A 25,169-nucleotide genomic window follows, 5' to 3' on the forward strand; every position below is an offset into this window, starting at 1 on the left:
TGACCAGTCCTCGAACTTACGACTGTCCTCACATTTTACGTTTTTGCCCTATCTTGTCACCATGGTGAAGAGAAGCAGTTGTGAAATGAGTGACACAGTTGTTAAGAATGCTGCACGGGCATAAATATGAGGATGGTCATAAGTGTGAGGACCAGTCAAAAGTGCGAGGACCTGTCAGAAATGACTTTTTTCAGCCCTCTGAGTAGTCCCTATACACATAGCCATGGCCATCCGGTCACATGACCAGCTAGCCACGCCCACCCAGTCACATGACCTCCAAGCCACGCCCACAAAACGAGCCACGCCCACAGAACCGGTAGTAAAAAAAATTAGAATCCACCCCTAGTTGGGGGTCACCACATCATGAGGAACTGTATTAAAGGGCCGCGGCATTAGGAAGGTTGAGAACCACTGCTCTAGGGCCTTCTTTCTGTGGGGCAGGGGACAGCTTGTTCCAGACATGCCTTCTCCCCCGGTAGCGATCCCTGATCAGGTCAATTTTCACATCAGCTGCCATCACGTACCAGTGTTGCAAGTCTCGGGGACCCCCACGCGAGCAGCATGCCCTGTGAACATCCTCATTGAGGCCATCCTTGTAACATTCCATCAGGGCTTCCTGGGACAACCCCCTCATTTGGCGCACCAGCTCACAAAACTCCTGGGTGTATTCAGCCACCGATCTCCGCCCTTGAGTTATCGACTTCATCCTGATTCTGGTCTTCTGCTCAGCCAGGGGATCTGCAAAGCGCCCTCTGAGTTCCATCATGAACTGGTCATAATTCCTCAGCAGGAGAGAATTCTCATCATGGAGGCCCACCCACCAGTCAGCAGCAGTTCCCTCCAGGGCCATAGTGACGCATCTCACATGGGCAGCAAGTGATGGGAAATCCTCCCCATACTCCTCCATGTGGTTCCATACTTGGGACAGGAAGAATGCCAATCCCTTGGAGTCCCTTCCGTATTTTATGTTAAGCGGAGGAACCTTTGGAATTTGATGCCTCCCTATTCCTGCAGCCCCCCCCCCCAGGGGGGCCCTGGGCTGCAGCCGCAGCTTGAACCCCAGCAGCTTGTTCTCTCTCTGGCTGAACCCTGGGAACCTCTCCTGCGCTCGCTGCAGCCGCTGCTCCCCCCCGGGTGTTCAGTCTCTCTCTGGGCCGGCAATGCATACCTTTCATGGGCTTTCCAACGTTCAAAAGCCCCTTTCAGAAGTTGCAAGGCTTGAGTCAGCAGGAGGTCTTCTTTGTCTTCTTCCTGCCAAGCTGCCTCTCTCCGCCAGCGCCTGGTAACTGTCACCCCCCCAAGGGGATTCCCTCTGAAGGATCCATCCTTCCCATGCCCAGCGACCACCTAGCTCTGGCTGGCTTTTCTTCAAGCTGTAATTCAGACATCCACAGCCATTGCCATGGATCTGCAAATCCACCCCCACAGAAAGCCAACTACAGAGAAACCAGAGAGAAGACCCCTAGGTTGCCAATCCCCAGCCAAGCCGCCCGACGCACCACCACCCACACCGTCTGGGACTATCAAATGCTACTGGTGTGGTCAACACGGGCATCAGGCTTCTAAATGCTTGGCTCCAGTCCCTGTCCCCCAGGCCCAGACTCTAGCCATACTCTGGACAAGGAGGACCCCGCAGAAACCACCAGACAAGGGGAGAATCGCCAAGCAGGCTGTGGAGGCTCCACTCTTTCCCAACAAAGTCGAGGGAACTCCAGCCAGAGAAGCCGCTCCTAGCTCTGCCCAAGGAAGAAGCAGCGGTGACGACGACCTGATGGTAAGTGAAGCCATCCACCCCTTCACTATCAAAACCAAAATAGTAGTGCCAGAAACGGGGGCCCAAGGGGAAGTAGAAGCCATCATACACACTGGCTGCACCAGATGCCTAATCAGCCTCCCATAGTCAAGCAGCTAGGCATTTGGATGAAACCCCTAGCGCGCCCCATCCGCTTTGAGTAGATCGATGGGACACTCATCGGCGGAGCCCCTGCCACACTAGTCATGGAACCTGTCAGACTAGAAATGGTCCATCACAAAGAATTTATCCAATTCGTCATGGGGTTTTAACTGGTTTTAAGGGTTAATTTTAAATTTTTTAGATTTTGGTCTTTATTTTATATTGTGGCTTGTGTTTTATTGTTGTGAGCCGCCCTGAGTCCATTGTGAGATAGGGCGGCATATAAGCCGAATAAAATAAATAAATAAAATAAATAGCTCCAAAAATGACTGAATCAATCATATTAGGGCTCGTGTGGCTAGACAAATGGGGCCCGACCATCACCTGGGAGGACGGCTATAGAAAGCTAAATTTAGACATCGGACCACTACCACTGGTAAAGCCAGAGTGAGGCCAAAATGCCACAGACCCCAACAACACCAGCGAGCCCAAAGCCACAGCCCCCGCCACAGATGGACTGCCCAGCAGCCTGCAGGTGCCAAAAGAGTACCGAGACCTATCGGGAGTCTTTAGCGAGAAAGATTGCAACTTCCTCCCCTCTCACTGTGCAACAGATTGGCTATCGACTTAGTGCCGGGAGCCAAGCTATCCAAGGCAAAGTTGTACTCCATGATTCCCAAGTAGATGGAAGAGCTGAGAAAATACATCGATGCTAACCTAGCGTGGGGCTTCATCCAACCCGCAAAATCCAGAGTACTGGATTTACCGCAGCCCCAGTACTATTTAAAGAAAAAAAAGATGGGGAGTGAGGCTTTGCATTGATTTTCGCAGTATTAATGCCATGTGTGTGGAGAACACCTACCTGCTCTCCCTCATGAAGGACATGATAAGCCACTTAGCCAAGGGCAAGATGTTCACCAAACTGGACTTGAAGGAAGTCAGCTATTGCATAAGAATCAGAGGAGGAGATGAGTGGAAGACAGCCTTTAACTGCCCGCTTGGCAGCTTCCAATTCAAAGTCCTGCTGTTTGGCCTGCAGGGAGCAACAACAGTCTTCATGCAATTAATTAATGAAGTACTGCATGAGCACCTATACAAAGGGGTCCTAGTTACTTGGATGACATTCTCATATTCAGCTAAACTCTCGAATAGCATGTAAAACGTGTGGCAAGTGCTGAAAAAACTCCTTGCTGCAAAACTCTACATGAAGCTGTCAAAATGCAAATTCCATCAAACCTCCCTAGATTATCTAGGCTACCGAATATCCAGCGGAGGGATGGAGATGGACCCAGGAAAAGTGAAAGCGGTGCTAGACTGGAAGCCCCGACGCACACACAAACAGCTTCAAAGGTTCCTGGGATTCGCAAACTTCTACAAACAATTTATCCCAGCCTTCGCAGAAGTCGCCCTGCCCCTAACAGAACTGTTAAAAATGGGCCCTCCTCCTGTGGCACCACAGCCGAACCAACCACTTGCCTGGTCAATGGACTGTCAAAGAGTCTTTGAAAAATTAAAACAGCTCTTTGCCAAAGAGCCGATCCTCCAGCACCCAGACCCAGAATGACAGTTCATCATCCAAGCAGACAGCAGCGACGTAGCTGTGGCAGCCCTGCTCCTACAGAAGGACCCACAAGGACAGCTCCTGCCCTGTGCCTACGTGTCCAAAAAGCTCAGAGACCCGCTTGGCTCTCTTCTCCTGGACGCATTTCCTAGAAGGGGGTACAGTGCCCTTCGAGGTCTGGACTGATCATAAAAATCTCAAAGCTCTAAAAAAAAAAAAACCCAGGAAACTATCCCCCAAACAAATCCGCTAGGCAAAGTACTTCCAGTGGTTTAAATTCGAGCTAAAGCACTTCCCAGCGGTAAAGAATCTACTAGCTGATGCCCTTTCAAGAAAACCCCAATTTGATAGCCACAGGAAAGCCGTCCACCCCATCATTCCCCCCTTGCAATCAGCTGCACAAGTCACCACCAGGGGCCAAACCAGATGACAACCCGATCCCAGCCAGGACAAGCTGACATCAGCACTGAAAGCAGTGCTTCCAGTCGATCTGTGGTTCATAAAAAGGGAAATCCTGACCATGAGATGGACTGGCTTAGAAGGGTTTGAAACTATATGTTCCCACCAACTTGAGACTGGAAGTACTACAGGGCGGCCACAATTCCAGACTGACTGGCCATTTCGGATTCTTAAAAACCCTGTATTTGGCCAGGAAGCAGTTTTGGTGGCCAAAAATGAAAGCTGATGTGGAAGACTACGTGAAAAGCTGTGCCACCTGTGCTGCCATGAAAATGAGACCAGGGAAACCTCCTGGGCTCCTCCAGCAAGTAGCCAGCCCCAGCCGACCCTGGGAGGAGATTGCAATGGACTTTATAGTCGAACTCGCAGAGAGTGGGGGAAATACAGTCATTTGTACAGTAATCAACTTATTTTCAAAGGAAGCCCACTTCACAGCCTGTTCTGGATTGCCATCAGCGAAAAAACTGGTGAAGATGTTCATCAAACAGATTTACCAGCTGCACGGAGTACCCTGCCGGTTCTCAGACTGAGGAATCCAATTCATGGCTAAGTTTTGGAGAGAGTTCCTGAGATCAGCCAGATCCACATAAGGACTTAGCTCGGCTTTCCATCGAGTATGAACGGAGCTGTGGAACAAGCGAACGCAATGGTGGAACAATATATAAGATTCTATCTGGATTACCAAGAAGAGAACTGGGCGGACCTCCTGCCATTTGCAGAAGTGGCTTACAACAAGGCCGTGCACAGCAGCACTGGATGAACCCCTTTCCAGGTCACCAGTGGCACGGATTTTGTACCCATGCCCGAACTGCCCAGGGAACCCCCCTCTTCCATGACCCTGACTGAGTGGATGGAGTTACTGAGAAAGGGCTGGGAGAACACTAAAAAAGTGCTAGCAGAGGCCACTGAGGCATATAAAAAACAAGCAGATAAAACACCGATCTCTTCAGCCTCCCTTCCATGTGGGAGATCAGGTTTATCTATCAACCAAATACATAAGACTAAAGCTGCCTAGTAAGAAGCTGGGACCTAAATTTTTCAGTCCATACCCAATAGTGAAAGTAATTAACCCAGTGACAGTTCAACTTAATCTTAACGCATTCTAGGGAATGTGCATCCCATTTTTCACTGCAGTCTGCTTAAGCCAGCCATAGGGTCCAGATTAAGACCTCAGGCTCAACCACCCCCCAAGCCTATGATGGTGCAAGGGGAAACCCATTACGAAGTAAAGAAGATTTTAGATTCTAGATCAGTGGTTCTCAACCTTCCTAATGCCACGACCCTTTAATACAGTTCCTCATGTTGTGGTGACCCCCCAACCATAAAATTATTCCTAAGACTATTGAAAATATGTGTTTTCCGATTGTCTTAGGCAACCCGTGAAAGGATTGTTTGACTCCCAAAGGGGTCGCGACCCACAGGTTGAGAACCACTGCTCTAGATTGTATAGGGGTCGATTGCAATATCTAGTACATTGGAAGGGGTATCCTTTGTCTGAAGCTACTTGGGTTAAGAGCTGGGATGTGAAAGCAGACAGGCTAGTAAAACAATTCCATGATAAATGCTGTAAGCCAAAGGAACCTCCTGGGGGGAGGAGAGGTGGTTAGTCCTGTATTACTTTCGTTGCAGGACACGATCTTCTGATGGGGGGGGGCTGTCAGGCCTGGAAGCCATCTTTTACATTGGGCCTTCAGGCCTGCCACATTTAGTGCGGGAAATTGGGAGGGGGGGACTGTATGGAACATCCCTTTCTCAGAGTTAAGGACATCTTGCCCTGCACCTGGAGGGCTGGAACTGGGAAGCATCTCCAGTTGGGATGGTGCTTTGATTGGACCATGTGATGGACATGTGGGTGCTGGGCAGGGACTTTCCTGTGGGTGGGGAAAACCTGGAAGCTTTCAGATTCAGGTTTTCCCACATGTCCCAATATGACATCTCTAATAAAATGGAACTTTCAGGAACTTCAAGCCTCGGAGTCTTTTGTTGAGGGTGTTACTTGGAACCTGACACTACTATTAGGAGATGCAAGGCTCAAAGCGCACGTCATGGCCAACGAGATAAAGTGATCTCTGATAATGGCTCTCAGTTTGCACGTCTTCAATTTAGGAAATTTGCCGTGGAGTGGGAGTTTGAGCATGTGACTTCCTCACCACATTAACCACAAGCTAATGGCAAAGCTGAATCAGCTGTGAAAATTGTTAAGAATTTGATGGTAAAGACCCGTGGAAGGCCATTCTACATTGGAGAAATACTCCAGCTGAGGGCATGGACAGTAGTCCGGCGCAGAGACTGATATCAAGGAAACTAAAGACCTCCTTACCAGTGGCAAATAAATTGCTTGAGCCCTCTGTGATTCAAGGTGTCCCAGAGAAGTTACAGTTTAAGAGACAAGTATTCAAAGCAAGATATGACAAATCAGCCAGAGATTTGCCAGAATTGAATATTGGGGAACGAATCCGTATGAGACCACTGCCGGGAGATTGAACAGGTCGTTGGAAAACGGGTATATGTTTATAACAGGTGGCACCACGCTCCTATCTAGTGGACGTTGAAGGAACTCTCTATCATCACAATCGTGTGGATCTGCGTGTGGCTGAGCAGCCTGACTCTCCATATCCAGTGGACGGGGCCGACTCATCTGTTATTACTGAGCCACACTTATCCACTGACAATAGGGAATGCACAGTGTCAATACCTGAGACCAATGTTAATGACAATCCTGAGCGAGCACAAAGCTGAAAGTCTATAGAGCTGTGGTTATTCATTTTCTCCTGGATAACCACGACATGAGTAATGTCATAATGTTATGAGTATAAACAAAATGGACATGAGTCATGGATTCTGTACATATCAAATAACTGAAGAAGTTTCACATCTGTGCTCTCTACTCCATTTTTGGCATTTGTGGCAAGGTTGTACCTCCAACCTGGAGGTCATGGATCATGCAGAGTCCACTAGCCATTGAGTGCATTGCATAGTCAGCATACTACTAACTATTGCATCTCAATTATCAGAGCCTATATGAGTGGGATATGTTATCAGAATGGATGACCACCTTATGCCTATCCAGTTGTTCTAGTGTGCTGGAATCTGGGAAGAGACCTTGAGGTCAACCAGCTAAGTGCTACAAATACACCATGAAAGAAAACCTACACCACTAGGACATCAAGCTAAGGGAACTAAAAGCTGCATCTGCTGACAGAACCTGCTGGCGACCCCCTATGCTATCAATCCATCAATTTTGAAGATAGACACTGCCAAACTTGATAGATAACCATGAAATTATAGAATAACACCCAGTTACTACAACAATGGATTTTCAGTGCCCTCAATGTGCTAGATTCTACATTTCCAGACTGGGACTAGAGAGCCACCTCCAAATCCAGAGATGAACTGTATAACACCATGTCTTCTTCAAAACCAAAGGACTCTGATATATATTCGACGGCTCTTTGTAAAAATGAAACTCATTAAAAAATATTAGGAACAAAAAAATCAGAGGAACTGAAATTCAGAGATGAATCTTTCTCATGCTGCTACTAGTAGTCAGAAGAAAACTAAGGGGAAAAGCAAGAACCACTACTAGAAGCATATTCTATATGCCAAGGAGGCACTTTCCATTGAAAAACCTGTCTTTGCTCTAGAAGATGTCAATTATGAGTTCTGGGAAGTCACATTACTTATATGTTTCAAGCACAAAGATCACAATTATAAAATGAAGATTAAAAAGAAGATATGTCATTTATTCTTTTCCTTGAAAAGCCAGTAGAGAGAAGAGGAATGATATATCTTAGGGTCAAATTAATTCTACAATCTGAAGATTCTCTATGTAACAGTTTTATCTCTTGTGCAATAGATCTAATTTTGTCGGACTTAGCAGTAAGAAAAGGGCTTGAGCTGAAGAACAGAAGTATGCTGTGTATGGGATAATACAGTATAAAAAGAACAATGTAAGAAAAATGTTGGAATATGCAACTTCATGTGTTAACATCAGCTTCTTGAATCAAACTCAGAAGTATGTTGGTAGCAAAAGCCTATAGAATAACACTGGCTCAATATTATTTTAAGACATATTTATTTATATTTACTCAGAGGCAAATGAAAATAATTTGTAGTGGCCAAAACTTTCAAGGGCAGGGCAGTTAATTTGTTACAGTTATTAATCCTGACTTCCATTGAAATATCAGTTATTTATTTTTATTAAATTTATATGCTACCTATCACATTGCATGAGTTCCTTTTTATCTAGGAAAAGACAGAACAAGTCCAGTGAATATGGTTGTTAAACCAATACTGGTTAATTTCAAAAGGATCTTTTCATATTAGGAGAGTGAACATCAAAATGGCAGAAGTCAATCAAGGTTAAAAAATGTAAAATGATACACATTGGTGCCAAAAATCCTAACTATTGATTCAAACTAATGAGATCAGAGCCTGCAGTGACAGATAAGGAAAAATATCCTGGAATAATGTTAAACAGTTCAATGAGGCTGCTGACACTGTGTGTATCTGCTGTATCATAACACTCAAGTATAAATCAATGATGCAACTTCATATTGTATGCAGTTCTGGTTGCTGCACCTCAAAATAGATATAATGGAGGCTACGATGATTAAAGGGCTGGAGCAGTTTCCTATGAGAAAAGCAACATTTGGGTTTTTAATCTAGAAAGGCAAATGAGAAGAGACATGATTAATGTGTACAAAATTATCCATGATAATAAAGTGGAGAAGAAAAAGCTATTTTTCCCTTCCCAAAATATAAGAAAAAGTCTAATGAAAATGAATTCAGGGAGAATCAGGATAAACAAAAGGATTTTTTTATATTCCAAAGGTGCTTTTTCCCAATGCAACTGGACTTCCTTAGGGTTGTTGTTTTTTTTGTTTTTTAAGATGCTTTGCTTCTCATCCAATAAGCTTCTTCAGCTCTGACTGAATGGTGTGGAATGAAAGGATTTATATTCCTTGAAGACAACTGGTCATTTGTATTCTTTGAGAGAGTCATTCAGGCCACCTGGAGGTTTATCTGTGTCCTCAGGGTCACCTGAGTAGGGCAAATGGGTGTGGCGCCTTCTTCCAACTGCTGAAAGGAGTGTGGAGCTGTGCTTTTTGGCGGGATGTTTTCTGCCGTGTGTCCCTTCACTGCTGGGGATGAGTCTGTGTTGTCTGCATCTCAAACTGAAGTGCAAATGGTTCCTGTAGTCTGCAATTTTTTGGAAATCAGTTCATACTCCCATACCATTCAAAGGGGGTTCATCCATAGACATTTAGCTATGCCCTTTGGGATGAACCCCCTTCAAATGCTGTGGGAGTATGAACTGATTTCCAAAAAATTGCAGACTACAGGAACCAGTTCCATTTGCACTTCTCAGGTGACTCTAAGGACACAGTTAAACCTCCAAGTGGCCTCAACGACTGTCTACTCTAAAAGAATGCAAATGACCAACTGTCTGCAAGGAATATAAATACTTCCATTCCCCATTATCCAGAGCTGAAGAAGTTTCTTGGATAAGAATCAAAACATCTTCAAAGAAAAACAAGAAAGTCCAGCTGCCCCAAAGCACCTTTGGGACAACCATGACCTGAATGACTGAGAATCTCCATTGACAATTTTTTTTATACAACACATAATTAAACTTTGGAATTTGCTACCAGGGATGTTATGTAAGCTGCTAGCTTGCTGGCTTAAAAAAAAAGTTAAATCAGCCAAGCTAGTATGGATAAAAGAATGGATCACCTTGGAAAATAAGAGAATTCTTAGCTTAGAAGGCCATGACCTGCAAAAAGGCTGGCACGCCCACATCTGGGAAATGGAGAAGAAAAGGAAGACACATTTCCATAGACATAAAATTAGAGATTCCCTGATACAAACATGGACCCAGATTAGGCAAAAATATTACAAAAAAATCCCAAATTGGCTCTCAACGATGGAGGCCCTGACCCACCCAAATAGGTGGGAGAGGGAGAAAATGGGCAGATATAAAGATATCCTAGACGAAAGAGGGTGGCTTAAACCAAATGATATCTTACGAGAGCAAGGAATAACTTTAGATTGGTGGACTTATGCACAAGTAAAATCCAGATATCAGAGAGACAAAGAACAATATGGTTTAGAACTGGGATCAAATGGACTGGATAAAGTCTTGATGGGAACAAATAAAAAGATTCTGGCAAAACTATACAATTATCTATTAAACGATGACAAGTTCGAAGATGTTACGAAGAACCAAATAATTGCATGGGAGAAAAATATAGGGCGCAATATAAATTTTGGGGAATGGGAGGAGGCATGGAACAGAAATCTTAAATTGATTAGAGCGGTGACATATAAGGAAAACCATTACAAAATGTTTCATAGATGGTACCTAGCCCCGGCCAGACTAGCGAAGATATATCCCAATATACATCCCAATTGTTGGAAATGTGGCCACGGTCAAGGCACCTTCTTTCACATGTGGTGGACATGCCCGGAAGCAAAAGGATACTGGAATAAAATTAGGAGATGGTTATATGAAATAACTGATGAAGATATTGAATTAACACCAGAGATTTTCCTCCTGGGAATAATAAAGAAGCCATATAGAAAGGAAATGACACATTTAATGATCCATATAATTACAACTGCTAGATTGGCATACGCACAGTATTGGAAAGAGAAAATTCAACCACCAGAAGAGCTTACAATTAAGAAAATACTCGAGTGCGCAGAGATGACTAAATTAACCTATGAATTAAATGATGAAAAGTCAGTTTACTATATGGTGTGGGAAAGGTGGTACAAGTGGTTGCATGATAGAATGAAAGAAAGATCTAAAGGTGTGTTAAATAATGGTTAAAAGTGAGATAAAATGTCACCAAGTATTATCTATGTAAATAGTTAAAACACTGCACATCCGATACAAATTGAAAATCTATATTATGTTTATGTTGTTCTATGTTATTGTTTGAATGTTTGTTTGTTTTTTCTTCTTATTTCTCTTTTGTTTTTGTTTTTGTTTTTTTTAAAAAAAAACCTTAATAAAGTTTAATAATAAAAAAAAAGAATCAAAACATCTTCAAAGAAAAACAAGAAAGTCCAGCTGCCCCAAAGCACCTTTGGGACAACCATGACCTGAATGACTGAGAATCTCCATTGACAATTTTTTTATACAACACATAATTAAACTTTGGAATTTGCTTCCAGGGATGTTATGTAAGCTGCTAGCTTGCTGGCTTAAAAAAAAAAGTTAAATCAATTCATGGAAATCATGGGGAGCAATAACTTTTAGCCTTGATGGCAGTGTCTGGCTTTAAAGGCCATCAGCTGGAAGATTAGTAGGCTTCCTTGTGTAGCTGGTTGGTCACTGTGAAAACAGTCTGATGGGCTATCTGGTCAATGGGTCTGATCCAACAGGACACTGCTTATGTTCTTATGTTAACTGAAATAATCTACTGATAAAAAAGGGTGAATCAAATGTCTCTCCTAAACTGTGTACTTATTTCAATGAGTAAACAACAGCCATCTCAAATATCTACAAATTGTACGATCCACAATCTGGAGGGATGCTACTATTATCAACCTTGGCATGATTCAGATTCATTTCAGTTTGTTCGATCACCTGCCCACTCTTTCCAAATACATTATGAAAAAGAGTACTGGAAGTTTAGTTGCTAAACCTCCCTGTTAATCAAATGTTAGTACATTAGCACATAAAATCTTTATCACCTTACCCTCCCATCTCAGACTGAGGAGTAGTTTTGGTAATAACAATAGTTTTTCCCAATTTGGATTCCAGATCCACTTTGTAGTCTCGATGCCGCAGAAGCTCACGCTTGATAGGCTGCACTGGTTTGCCTAAAACATAAATTAAAAAAATTAATGAGGATAGACAGACAAAGAGATAGAGAGGATGGTTTGATATACCCTTGAAATATAAAACCTTCATTTTAGTCAGTAGATATTTTTTCCTCTATTGCCCAAGAAAGTTCTTCATTTAATTTTAATTCCCCCAACTCTAAGATCAAATAAACCTAACTTCTTAATTTGTTGAATATTAGTAAATTAAACAGGAAATAAGTTTTTACCATTTTTAAAAGAACATAATATGAAGTGTCTGTCTGTCTGTCTGTCTGTCTGTCTGTCTGTCTATCTGTCTATCTGTCTATCTATCTATCTATCTATCTATCTATCTATCTATCTATCTATCTATCTATCGATCTATTATGCCGCCCATCTCCCCTGCAAGGTGATTCTGGGCAGCTAAATCTTCTCTCTGAAATGTTGTCCTTTGCATTTCATTCTACAAACTGATTTAGCAACTACTAATGAAACAGAGCCGTGCATTGCATAGTCAGCATACTACTAACCATCTTTCTTCTCTCTTTCCTCTGTAAGTCGTTTCTCTGCAAGCTTCTCATATTCATCTTTGTCCCACTTTCGGCGGAAGTCTAAGTTTTTAGCCTATGATTGAAAGAATGCAATGTTCCAGTTAACAAAAAAGGTTGGTGTTGACAATAATATGAATTATTGGCTTGTAGGAGATTCATTTTCTCTAAAAACTCTTACACAGGAAAAGCATGAACAGGCAATGTTTATACAGAAAGCATTAACCTCAACTATTATATGCTACAGTCAAATTCTAAAAGCTACAGAACTGAAAAGGTCTGATAAGGAATAAAACTTTTCTTTAAATTTCAACAGCTGAATTCCACAAGGGTCAACAATCTCTTTAGGCAGTATACATATATGGTGAAATTTTAGGTTGCATCAATAGAAATATCCATTCTAAATCATGAGAAATAATAGTTCCACTTTTTCTGTAGTCAAAGTCCATCACAGAACAGCATCTTAAGTCTTCACAAGAGAGGACCAACGACAGCTATGATTATAGTCTTCAAATGTCTGAAAGGATGTTATACAGAAAAAAGTCTAGCTCTCTCTTTCTCAGACAAGGAAGACTCAGAATACTGGAGTAAAGTTATAGGAAGGCACATTATCACTGAATGTCAGGGATTATTCCAAAACAATAGTGGAATTAATTACCCAGAAGGATTCCCCTTCACTGGATTTGTTTAAATGGACACTAGGCAGCCATTGGTGAGGATTCCTGCCCTGAATAAGGAATGGGACTCAATGGCTTGAATGGCCCTTCTAACTGTATCATTGTATGATCTTGTGTCTGGGCATTTAAAACATTGCTTCGTTTCTGTCTGAAAGGGCAGAAATCTCATGAGTTTTCAGTCTAGAGATCTTATGAGAGAACATTTCACCATGATAAGATTTGGTGAATACGCAAGATTTCATCCATTTTAAAAAATGACTGTTTCACTTTGGACTTCCATATGTGCCATTTAGAGGCATCATGATACCCACAATTGCTGATACACATGTTTTACTCTTATTAATATTCTTACAATACTACTTTTGTTTTACGAGAAAAGACCGTGATACCATTCCTGACTAAAATAAATACTAGCCTATGGAGAAAATTACTAGACTAAGAAGGTAGAAATTGCTTATTAAAGTGAACTACAGTAAAATAAAGGCAGCAGATATCTGATAAATGAAGTATTTATATACGGTAGTTTTAAGAAAAATGCAGGGAGATACAACCAAAATGAAAATGTTGTCATTAAATGGAAGAGGGAAAAAGCAATAGAAGTACATCTAGATAGTCTTAAATTATGACACGGAAAAAAACTATTACCTACTAAGCTTCCATCTTATATGGAATTTTTCATTATAAGAAAAAAATCCTAAGAACTGGACATGGCAAGATGTCAAGATAACATTTAGAACTATGATTGGTTCAGGGGTGAAATGCTCCCGGATCGCCCAATCTGGTAGCAATGGCGGTGGGTGGTTCGGAGAACCTGTAGTAAAAATCTCTGCGCCTCCCCCCCCCCCACCATGCCCAGCTGAGCCGCACGATCATCAGAGGCTTTTTTTTTTTACTTTTAAAAGCATTTTTTCTACAACCTCTTCCGATTAAAAAATGCTTTTAAAAGTAAAAAAAAGCCTCTGATGATCCTCCGGCTCAACTGGGATTGTCAGAGGCTTTTCAAAGCATCATGCAATCCAAACCCAACTGGCTTCTCTGCGTCCCAAGGAGACACACACACACCCTGCGCTCAGCAGCCACTTCGACCGGCTTCGCCTTCTTGCGCCCCACCCGAGCCATTTGTTGCAAGCCGAGGAGGACGCAGAGCGATGATCGCGTCCCTGTCTCAAAGTCCCCTCTCGACTCCGGATGGGTTTCACAGTTGTGTCCTTGAGTCAACGCCGGGGAAGGAGCAGAAGGGCAGCCAGAGTTTCTCCTTTTCCATGCCCTGAAATCTTTTGAGACTAAGAAGAATCTTAAATCTCTCAGGGGAGATTGGGGCCTTCTGCTGCCTAGGGCTCTGGACACCTGCGCCACTGTCCAGGGGTCTCTGTGGCCTGAGAGGGATGGCGAGGCTCCTCTGGAGGACAGGTGTTTGACACTCTCCCTGGTCTCGCCTTCTCCCCTGGAGACAATGGATCCCCCCAGTCCTGCCCGGGCCACCACAGGTGCCCCCGACATGAGTGACATTGAGCAGACCAGGCCCACCCAGCCTGAGGTCAAACACAACCCTGATGCAGCCCTCAATGAAATAGAGTTTGACATCCCTGTTCTAAGGTATTAGCTATTTTCCTGAGCTCAGTTTTATCTGCAAATTTGATGAGTTCCTCTTTTATCCCCTTGTCTAGATCATTTATAAAGATACTGAAAAGTACTGGGCCCAAGGCCAACCCTGTGGCATCCCACTGCATGCTTCCCTCCATGTAGATATAGTTCCATTAAGGATTATCCGTAGGTATGATTGGCCAGCAAATTGAAAATCCGTCTGGTTATAGTACCATCTATCCCAGTGATGGCTAACCTTTTTGCCATTGCGTGCCAGGAGGGGGGGTGTCGCATGCGCGTATGCCCACACCCATAATTCTATGGGCCCTGCCCCCATGCATGCACGCGCAACACCCCCCCCAGCATGCAATGGCACGGTAGGCCTGTTTTTTGCTCTCCCCAGACTCCAGAGCCTTTCTAGGAGTCTGGGGAAGGTGAAAACGGCCTTCCCCACCACCACTCCCAAGGCCCTCTGGAGACCCTCCAGAGGCTGAAAATGGCCCGTTTGCCAACTTCCAGTGGGACCGGAAGTCCCATTTCCGGTGGGACCGGAAGTTGGCAAACAGGCTGTTTTTGGCCTCTGGAGGGCCTCCCGGGGGGTGGGGAAGGCCGTTTTCGCCCTCCCCAGACTCCTAGAAAGGCTCTGGAGGCTGGAGAGATAGAAAAACAGCCCTTCCCCACCCACCCCTCAAGGTCCTCCGGAGGCAGGAAACAGCCTGTTTCCCTACCTCTGGTGGGCCCAGAAGGCCCGAAAATCAGCTAGCCAGCACACGCATGCGCATCGGAGCTGACCTTGCATGCCCACCAATATGGCTACACATGTCACCTGTGGCACGCGTGCCATAGGTTCGCCATCATGGGTCTATCCCATATTATTCTATCTTACTATGAAATAGGTTGTGGTCTACTTTGTCAATGTCTTGCTTGAAGTCTAAGTATATTATGTCCACAGCATTTTGCTTGTCCACTAATTTAGTTACTTTATCAAAAATGACAACAAGGTTTGTCCCGATCTGTTTTTAAGAAACCCAAGCTGGCTTCTAAGAATCACCTTGTTTGTTTCTAATGCTCATAAATCCTTTGCTTATCTTATTCAAGATTTTGTCAGATACATGACCACCATCCTACTGTTTCATTCAATTCAAGGCTCAAATGTTAAAAAGTAGCATTATACTTTCTAAACCTTGTAACAGAAACAGTACCATCAGTTCATAGTAAGCAGGCACTATGTTTTAAAAATAATGAAACTGGGTGCTTTTGCTTACCTAGTACATGGATTAATTATTCTGTTCAGTGTGTAAAAATCAACTACTGCATGGGCACCACATGCTGTTTATGTACCAGACAGTGAAGAAAGAGCTGAGATCAAGATATCCTTTGGCAAACAATCCCTCACTCTGAAAATCCATCCCTCTGGCAGTTCATCTAAATAACTCAGAGCTTCTGATCAGATGAGCACTGATGGTCAGGATGATATGAGTATTATTTTAATATTAATCATAAGGAGGAAAAATAGCTTGAAGATTTCTTATACTTTGTTAATTTGCTTTGAAAAATATTAATTCCTATTATTACTCAAATTATTGTCACCTACCTAGAGCATGAGAAGAAAAAAGGCTTTAATTTTAAATTAAGTTTTACAACTTTAAATTGTTACTAAGCCTGAGCCTAAGGGATAGTTAGACTAAGACATCAAAATTAAAATTAGTCAAGCATTTCTACACAAACATTTTAATGTCAGAGCTCTGCTTGTTATTTTTCCACTATCATAAATTCGCTTCAAGGATTTCAGTAGGAGCTTAGAAATCTCAGTAAGATAATTTTCTTCCCCTACAACCTGCCATAGCTCAGCAATGTATTTCCATGCATCAGTTTCTATTCTGGATCCCTTAGCCCAACAACACACAGAATGCAATGATAAAGAGACTTGATAAAGTAGCAACTGATTTCAAATACCCCATTTACTTTGGGATTGTTGGGGGAGGGGGGGAAGGGTGCCTTTGAAACAGTGTTGACTCCTGGCAACTAATCCCTGCAGTTCTCGTGGCAAGATTTTTCAGAAGTGGTTTGCCATTGTCTCCTTCCTAAGTCTATGAGAAGTGACTAGTCTAAGATCATCCAGCTGGCTCTATGCCCAAATCAGGACAAAAACTCATAGTCTCTTCATTTCCAACCTGATGCTTTAACCATTACACCACACTAGCTCTCACTTTTGTTTATCAAGTGATAACCTTTCCTTAGTTCTTTCTTTAAACATTATTTAGTTTCTACACTAAAGAAATTATACAGAAAATGCCTAAAACATTACAGGTAGTCCTCGACTTACAACCATTCATTTAATGATTGTTACTGTACGTTTCTTGTTATTATTTTTCCCTCTAAAATATTTCAATTTGTTTTTCAATTGAAAGGTGGAAAAATCTGAAGTGATATCTTGGTCTTATTGTTTTACATTTCAAAAATTTGGCATTTTAACAAAGGTGTGTAGGCTTTTCATCACTCTATATATATGGCATTGGTTTCTTACTCAGGTCTATCTTGTTGGGCTGACATCAATCTTGCAACCTCAAGGTATTTTCTTCAACTGGAATTCAAGCCCTGCTTATCTAAATGCTGCCACAATAGCAGCTCTCCCTTTTGTCCTTCAGAGTCATTGCCTATCCATCTATAGTATCTAAAGTTATCTGGACTAACATTAAAAGACATTTTGATAATTACAGGTTTATGGAAGTTTAGGGATAAACAGAAGCAGAGTTGTTTTAATATAGCAAATAGCTCTAAACCATACATACCGTATTTTTCGAACTATAAGACGCACTTTTTTGTCTCCCAAAAGGGGGCGAAAATGTTTGTGTGTCTTATAAACTGAATATTGCCGAAACCCCGCCCACCCGCCAGCCATTTTTTTGCCTCCGCACAACCTGTTTTCGGGCCTTTTTCAGGCCCATTTTTTAGGCTTTTTTGGCCTGTTTTGGGGGCTTTTTCAGCCCGTTTTCAGGGCTTTTTTCGGCCTGATTTTGAGGCTCTTTTGGGCCCATTTTTGAGGCTTTTTTGGCCCATTTCAGCCTTGAAAACAGGCCAAATAACCCCTCAAAAATGTGCCAAAAATGCATCAAAAATGGGCCACAAAAGTCTCGAAAACAGCCCCAAAAGAGCCTCGAAAACAGGCCACAAAAAGCCTCAAAAATGGGCCAAAAAAGCCCCCAAAACGGGCAGAAAAAAGCCTTGAAAATGGGCCAGAAAAAGCCCCGGAAACAGACCAAAAAAAAGACTGGAAAAGGTCCGAAAAAAGGCAGGCCAAAAACCTTTGGTTGTTGTTTTCCTCTTCTAAATTTAGGTGCGTCTTATAGTCAGGTGTGTCTTATAGTCCAAAAAATACGGTACCTAGAATTGTACTACAGTATTTTAACTTGTTCTGTTATTATATGTTCAGACATATTCTGTTGTAACTTGATTACAATAGTCTTTTTCATTATCAGTTCAGTGAATTTGATCATTACTAAACAACTAATACCAGTAATATCTTGTACTTGATCATGGTGTCACAGGGATATTTCTATTTATGTTAACTGACTCCAGCTGTGACTGATTGGCATTAAGGAGTCACCAGCAAGATGATTTCTGTATGTGGCTTTTTAGATGTTGATTGGGGTGTGTTGATGGCTGGCTTTTAAGTCATTATATCTGATGTTTGCTTGTGCTGCCCAGCCCTCACCTTCTAAGTACTTGATAGGCTGGTGGTAAATCAGCACTCCTGTTTCCCAGGCCTTCAATCTCTTTCCTGGCTGTTTTTATGCCTGCTCATCCAACAATCTTAGTAGCTGTAAAACTGAATGTGTGTCCTTGTTCATTGCAGCGTGAGGCTACCAATGAGTTCAGGTCTCCTCGTCTGACTGCTCATTTGTGTTCTTGCAATCTGGTGATTATCTTCCTCCCCATCTGTCCTACATAGTCACAGAGGCAATCCATGCAGGCAACAAAAAACAGCCAGGGAAGTGATTGAAGCCTGGGAAACAGGACCCTCGTCAGGGCTCCAACATGAGTCCGAAAGCTCGGAAGACAAATCCTCTGGTCCTGGTGACCGACCCAGATTGGATTCTGCAACATTATCCGGGGACATGTATGTTTGCCTTTATTCATGAGTACTATCTATTATTCTACTAAAGTTAAATTGTTCATTTTACTATGGAGCTGCATGATACACCAAAAATACAGACAGTCCTTGACTTACAACTACTCATTTAGTGACTGCTTGAGTTACAATGGCATTAAAAAAGTGACTTATGACCATTTTTCACTCTTACAATCGTTGCAGCATTCCCAGGATCACATGATCAAAATTTGGACACTTGGCAACTGGAATATATTTATGAAGGTTGCAGTGTCCTGGGGTCATGTGATCACCTTTTGCAACCTTCTGATTAGCAAAGTCAATGAAGAAGCCAAATTCATTTTACAACCAAGTTACTAACTTAACAACTGCAATGATTCACTTAACAACTGTTGCAAGCAAGGTTATAAAATGGGACAAAACTCAATTCACAACTGCCTTGTTTAGCAATGGAAATTTGGGGCTCAATTGTGATCATAAGTCAAGGACTGCCTGTAAGACATGTTGGTTACCAAATTCTTATATCAGGTCCCTAACATCCAAACAGTTCTAATAAGAGAGTAGGCATCAAACAGCCTTCAAAAAAACATCACTTTTTCAGAAACTGGGTACATAGCGGTATTTTAACATGATAAAACAGTTGAGTGAGGGGAGAATGCAGGCTATTCATAAATATTATGTCTCAAAGCATCAACATTTTCATATTTTCTTTTTTACAATTACATTATTGAGTGCACAGAAATGAAAGTTTTCAATTGAAAAAGGTGTACTAAAATCAAAGTTTCCTCCTACTTTTGTATTGCCGAAAACCTAAAACAGAACCAGTGCAAATTCTACCAAAAAGAGCCCCAAACAGCTTAAAATCTTGTTTCATTTATTTCTGGGGCTTGTTAAGCAGTTTCAAACCTGTCATAACTAAATCACTGCTTATTTTTTTCCAGGAAGAATAATAAACATGATTTACAAGGCAAAAATTAATAAGGTGGCAAGGAGGGTATTTCCAGATTGAACTACACTGAAGCAATACTATAATAAATCAAAGTTTCCCATGCCTGAGAGAAAGCAATTTACTAGCTGCTTCACTTTTCTCCTAAATAATAAAAAGAAGCTGTAGTCTTTTGAAGGTCTTTTAGCTGCATTCCTAAACTAAGCAGGTAGAAAGGAATTAAATACTCAATTGTCAAACTTGTAATTTCAAAAAAACTTTTCCAATGTAATCAAAAGACCGGTTTGTTGGAAATCACAACAGCATTTCATGCTAGGCTTAGCAGACACAGCCATACAGCAATAATACAGAAATGGTTTACCAATTCCTAGTTCTAGATGAGATTTTGGAGGTTGTTTCCTAGCTAGGCTGCCCTCCCTCACACAGGTCTGTATGTCCTCCATGAAGGAGATCAATAAATAAAAAATACTAAAACAAAAAAATGCTACCAGATATTTTATAGATTAAAAATATTTTAAGAAAGTCATGTAGGTATTCATGTAGGCAGAAGTTAAAAGTGTTGGACTAGAAACCAGTCCAACAAGAATACTTGTGGATCATTAGACACAGAAACAACTTAGGCAACCTTGAAATAATCACCTCGTTATCTCATAGGATTGTTGTTATGGAAAAAACAGGATTATGCACATTGGTTTGAGTTATACAAAATAAAGGCAGAATATATACCGTATTTTTCGGAATATAAGACGCTCCAGAGTATAAGACGCACATTAGTTTTTGGGGAGGAAAACAAGAAAAAAAAAATTCTGCCTCTGCCTACCAGTATCCATCAGTATTCATCTGATTAGTGTCCTTGCAGCAAACAGAAAACAGCCTGGTCAGCTTCAGCACATTATCGCAGCCTGATTTAGAATGGACAGCTGACTGACGGTTGGATCGGCCTCCCGGAATACCGCCAATCAGCTGTTTTAGGCTGCGGGGATCACCAAGCCCATCGCCGCCGCATGTCACGTTTTTGGCCTCAACGCATCACATTTTTGGCCTCCACATGCTCCATTTTAGACCTGTTCCAGGTTGCTGGGATTGCCACAGCACATTGCCACCTCCGTTCATCACATTTTCAGCCTCCACACATTGCATTTTCGGCTTCTGCATGCCCCGTTTTTGGCCTCTGCGCATCTCATTTTCGACCGGTCGAACCGCCACCTGGAACCGGCTGAAAATGCAATGGGCGTAGACCAAAAACGGGGCGTGTGGAGGCTGAAAACACAACATGCAGAGGCCAAAAATGCGATGCGCGGAGGTGGCGATCAGCAGCAATGTGCTGTGGTGATCCCCACAGCCTGGAATGGGTCTAAAACGGGGCGTGCAGAGGCCAAAAATGGCCAAAGGGTGGGAGCTGGCGGGTGGGCGGGCCTTCAGCAATATTCGGTGTATAAGATGCACCACAACTTTCACCCAGTTTTAGGGGGGTGGTGTGTGTCTTATACTCCAAAAAGTACGGTAACTAATGAATGGCTATCAATAAAATCACAGAAAATGCAGTGGTAAGATAAAAATACATAAATATAACCGTGGAAGAAGAATGAAAGAGGGAAGTGAGATTAAAGGAAGATAGAAAGACTCCTGCAACTCTTTACAAATGTTACTATAAAATAACAAAAACATTTGTAAAGCAAGAATACATTCAAAAACACACTCCACTAAAACTTGAGAGACAGTATCAGGTACTGAAGAAATATTGACCATTTAAAACAGCAAAAAAAAGACAGTTCTAATAGCTCTAGGTCAACAAATATGAAACAACACTGTGTAAATGATTGGAAAGTATCGTGTTATATCTATGCTAAAGAAGTAAATATTTTACATAGCAGAGGCACATTGGAAAAAAATGTTTATACCAATTTCAGGTTCAGTCAATTCTGTTCATATTTATTTATTCATATTATAGAGTTGGAAAGGGAATTTTATCTTCTTAAATGTGTGATGGTGGTGGTAGTGGTGTGTATGTGTGTGTTGGGAATTCAATCCTGACCAGCTCAAGGTTGACTCAGCCTTCCATCCTTCCAAGGTTGGTAAAATGAGGACCCAGAGTCTTGGGGACAATATACTGCCAATAAACGGCTTAGAGGGGATGTAGAGCACTAAGAAGCAGTATATAAGTCTAAGTGCTATTGCTATTGCAGCTTTTTATTGCTGTAGGCCACCTGGCGTCACTGTCAGTTGGGTGGCCGTATGGACTTATTTAATAAACATCTTCCCCTTGGTGATTTGTAGGAGAACTATGTTAGTCTATGGTGGAAAAAAATCAGGAGTATGGTAGCACTTCTTCCAACTAACAAATTTTATTTAAAAACCTAAGTATTAGTAAGTTGCAGCTTACTTTATCAGATGCATAGAGTGGGCAGTCTGAGGAAGGACTGGTGCAGAAAATCAAATTACACTATTTCTGACATATAACTATTTACCCTCTTCCTGAGCTTATTACACAAATTTGAAACTAAGTCTTAGAGGAGTAAAACTGAGGAAACTGGATATATATTTGCCTTTACAAAAAAGTGGGTAATAGAAGAGCAAGTACATCTTCAAGTACATGAAGAAGTATCACAACCTGCTGTCTATTACAGGCAGGGTGGATAAAAATCAATGATTTTTTTTAAAAAATCAAAAAAATCAGATTTTTTTTATTTAAATCGGATTTTTTTTATTTAAATCGGATTTTTTTAAATAAAATGCTTTTTGAGGAAAATATATTACCATCCAAAGGTTATTCCATCATGAAATAAAGATTAGTTTTTTAATTATGTAGAATAAGGCTGTATATGTTTAATTTTTTTGGTAAATAAATTCCATTAATCCATTCACAATGTCATGCCCTTCCAGAGGTTTTTGTAAGATTACTGGGCAGTTTCTCTGCCTACAAGATATTATCACAGATGCTTGGTTTACTTTTGCAGTTCTCAAAACTGAATTTGACTCAGCAGAGATCACATGCCTCTTCTTCACAGCAAAAATGTTATAACATGAACAGAGTTGAGAAAAAGACCTTAATCCTATTGTTCTACAAACCTATAAATACAGAATCAACCCCTTCAGTGCGAAGTTTCAAGAAGTTCAGTGAACAGAATAGAAACAATATTTTTCTGATTGTTTGGAGTGGAATAGATCTGCACAAGAAGAAAGTGAAACTAAGTGTGAGGAGAAAGGGGCAAGCAGACAAGCAGTACAAAATGAAAGTGAAACTTTCTGAGCACAATACTGCACAGCCACAGACAGACAAGTCTTTGGATCTTTTTGTATGTATGACCTGAGGTTTATCACATTCTTTCATTGGAGGAAAAAACCTATAATGGCAGCAGGCCGTAAAAGAGACCCAGTTTGGCAATATTTTAATGAAGTTCCTTTACTATCGGTAAGGCAGGCATGCGTGCAAACTGCAAACACTGCAACAAAGAAATGCAAGGCCTGGTGGCCCGAATGAGGCAACATCATGAGAAGTGCCGTGATGAAGATGACCAAAGAAACACATTTGAACAGGCAGGATCTTAAGGTTGGTAAACATTTTTATTGAATCATATTTCTAAAGACTGCCTTGAACTGTCATGTTTGAGCAAAATTATATTTCTTATTATTACTGCATGTTACTGTCATTTGGTACAGTTATGAAGAAAAGCAAATGTTCCTTTTGGGGCAGTGCTGTGTACAATAAGCAGAAATTGTATAAACAATAAAATAACAGCATTGACTTTTTTGTTTAGGGGAATTCATGGATTCTGGAAACTATCCATCTTCAAGATCACCATCCTCCTGTTCTACAGTTTCAGACTTATCCATCCAGGATAGTGCTTCATTAGCATCATCATCATCAGACACCCACAGCCACATATCACTATCACCTAAAAGAAAGAAAAAACCCTTCCCTCCTGGAACCACCATAGATAAGTTTATGATAAAAACTAGCAGATTAGAAAAAGAGTTAATTGGACTTCCGGTTGGCGCCGCCGTCATCGCTAGACGGTCCCTTCAAGACCACCAGCCCCGCTGCCCGTAAAGAGCCGCCTCCACAGCTGAGAGGTGGCTTGAAAAACTCTGCGATCCAGAGGAATCGGGAGGAGAGCTGGCGAGACAAGGTAGAGCTCCCTACGAAGTCCCCAGACTGTCTTTTTTTGCTTCTGGGGAGGAAGCAGGGTGAGGCTCCCTATCCAGCTCGCCGAGGCTCCGGACTCCGGGGGCAACTCTGCATTTAGCAGAGCCAGACGACGCGACCAACATAACGAGCGAAAGCCAAGAGAATTCTTAAAAATAAACAGGGTGGAATCTGGACTTCAAACTTAAACTGCAAGTATTTTGACTAGCCCTGTGAATGAACTTAACAACTGAGAAAGTAAAAGTTTGTTAAAATGGCGTCCAGCGTTAGCAATAAGGAAAGCTGAAAGCGAAAGTGGATTTGCCTGAGTGTCTATTGCGCTACAAAGTAACAAAAAGTAACAGCGCTGGCCAGAAGAAAAGGGAAAAATTCTTGTAAAAGTGATTTGATCTGTTCCTCCTCCCTTGAGACTTGACTAAAGCTGGAGAAATTTTTGAAAGGATTCTGTGGTGAGAGGGGAGGGAGGACCTCTTTCTTAGAAAGAATCAGTTTGCGTGGAAGAATGTCTTCAAAGCAGACAAAGCCAGCTAAAGCTGCAGGGGGGGGCTCCCCCACTCACAAGCCACAAGAGCAGTCTTTAAGTTTGCAGACACAGAGCCAAACCCAGGAGATTGGTTTTAAAGATTTGAAGGAATTTATTGCTGTGGCTCTGAGGGAACAGAATGAAGTTTTGGACCAGAAATTTGAGAAATCTCAACAGGAATTTAAGGAGGTGGTTCAAGAAAAATATGACAAGATGAAACGGGACATACTGACAGTTGTGACTGGTTTGTCAGAAGTAGTTGTTCAGATTGATAAAAAAGTGGAAGAACTTAGTTCAGAAGTAGAATCCAAAATGAAGGAAGCTGATCATAAAATTTTTAATGTTGATAATAAAACGCAAAGGATTGAAAATGAAGTGACAACAATGCAATTTAGATTTATGGAGTTTGCTGTAAGACTCAGAGGCATAAAAGAAAACAATAGAGAGGATTTGAGAAGGGTTTGTGCTGAGCCCTTGCTGTGATGCTAAAGGTTGACCCTGAGGAGATTTTGTGCAAGATTGACAAGGTCTATAGAGTGAATTCTTGGGTGGCAAGGCAAAGACAATTGCCCAGAGATGTGGTGATCTACTTTACAGATAGAAGAATAAGAAATGGTATCTTACAAAAGTCTTTTGTTTCTACTATTCAAGTGGATGGAAGGGAGATTGGGATCTACAAAGAGCTGCCACCTAAGATGTTAAGAGATAGAAAGGACTTTGGATTTTTGGTGACTGAATTAAAGAAACAACAAATTCCATTTAGATGGGATGCCCCAGTTGGTATAATACTGAGGTATCAAGGAGAGAGATATTGATTAAATACTGTTGAAAAAGCAGAAGATTTTTATTACAATGTTTTCAAAACTGGTGCAGCATCTCCACGTACATCCTCCGTGTTACGTAT

General features: G+C 41.8%; 1 protein-coding gene across 2 annotated transcripts in view; it reads right to left on the reverse strand.

Annotated features, from left to right (window-relative positions):
- The window catches only part of ZMAT2 (zinc finger matrin-type 2), a 114,681-nt gene that overhangs the window by 69,735 nt on the left and 19,777 nt on the right, over positions 1–25,169 (reverse strand). For both annotated transcript variants that reach the window (XM_034411639.3, XM_034411638.3), the window contains exons 2-3: positions 12,260–12,353; positions 11,624–11,747 (exon numbers count right to left, since the gene is read on the reverse strand). In XM_034411639.3, coding sequence (XP_034267530.1) covers positions 11,624–11,747; positions 12,260–12,353 — 218 coding nt within the window. The remainder of the gene's footprint in view (positions 1–11,623; positions 11,748–12,259; positions 12,354–25,169) is intronic.

The sequence above is a fragment of the Pantherophis guttatus genome, chromosome 3, assembly GCF_059756535.1.
Source record: "Pantherophis guttatus breed Tessera chromosome 3, ASM5975653v1, whole genome shotgun sequence".
Classification (NCBI taxonomy): Eukaryota; Metazoa; Chordata; class Lepidosauria; order Squamata; family Colubridae; genus Pantherophis; species Pantherophis guttatus.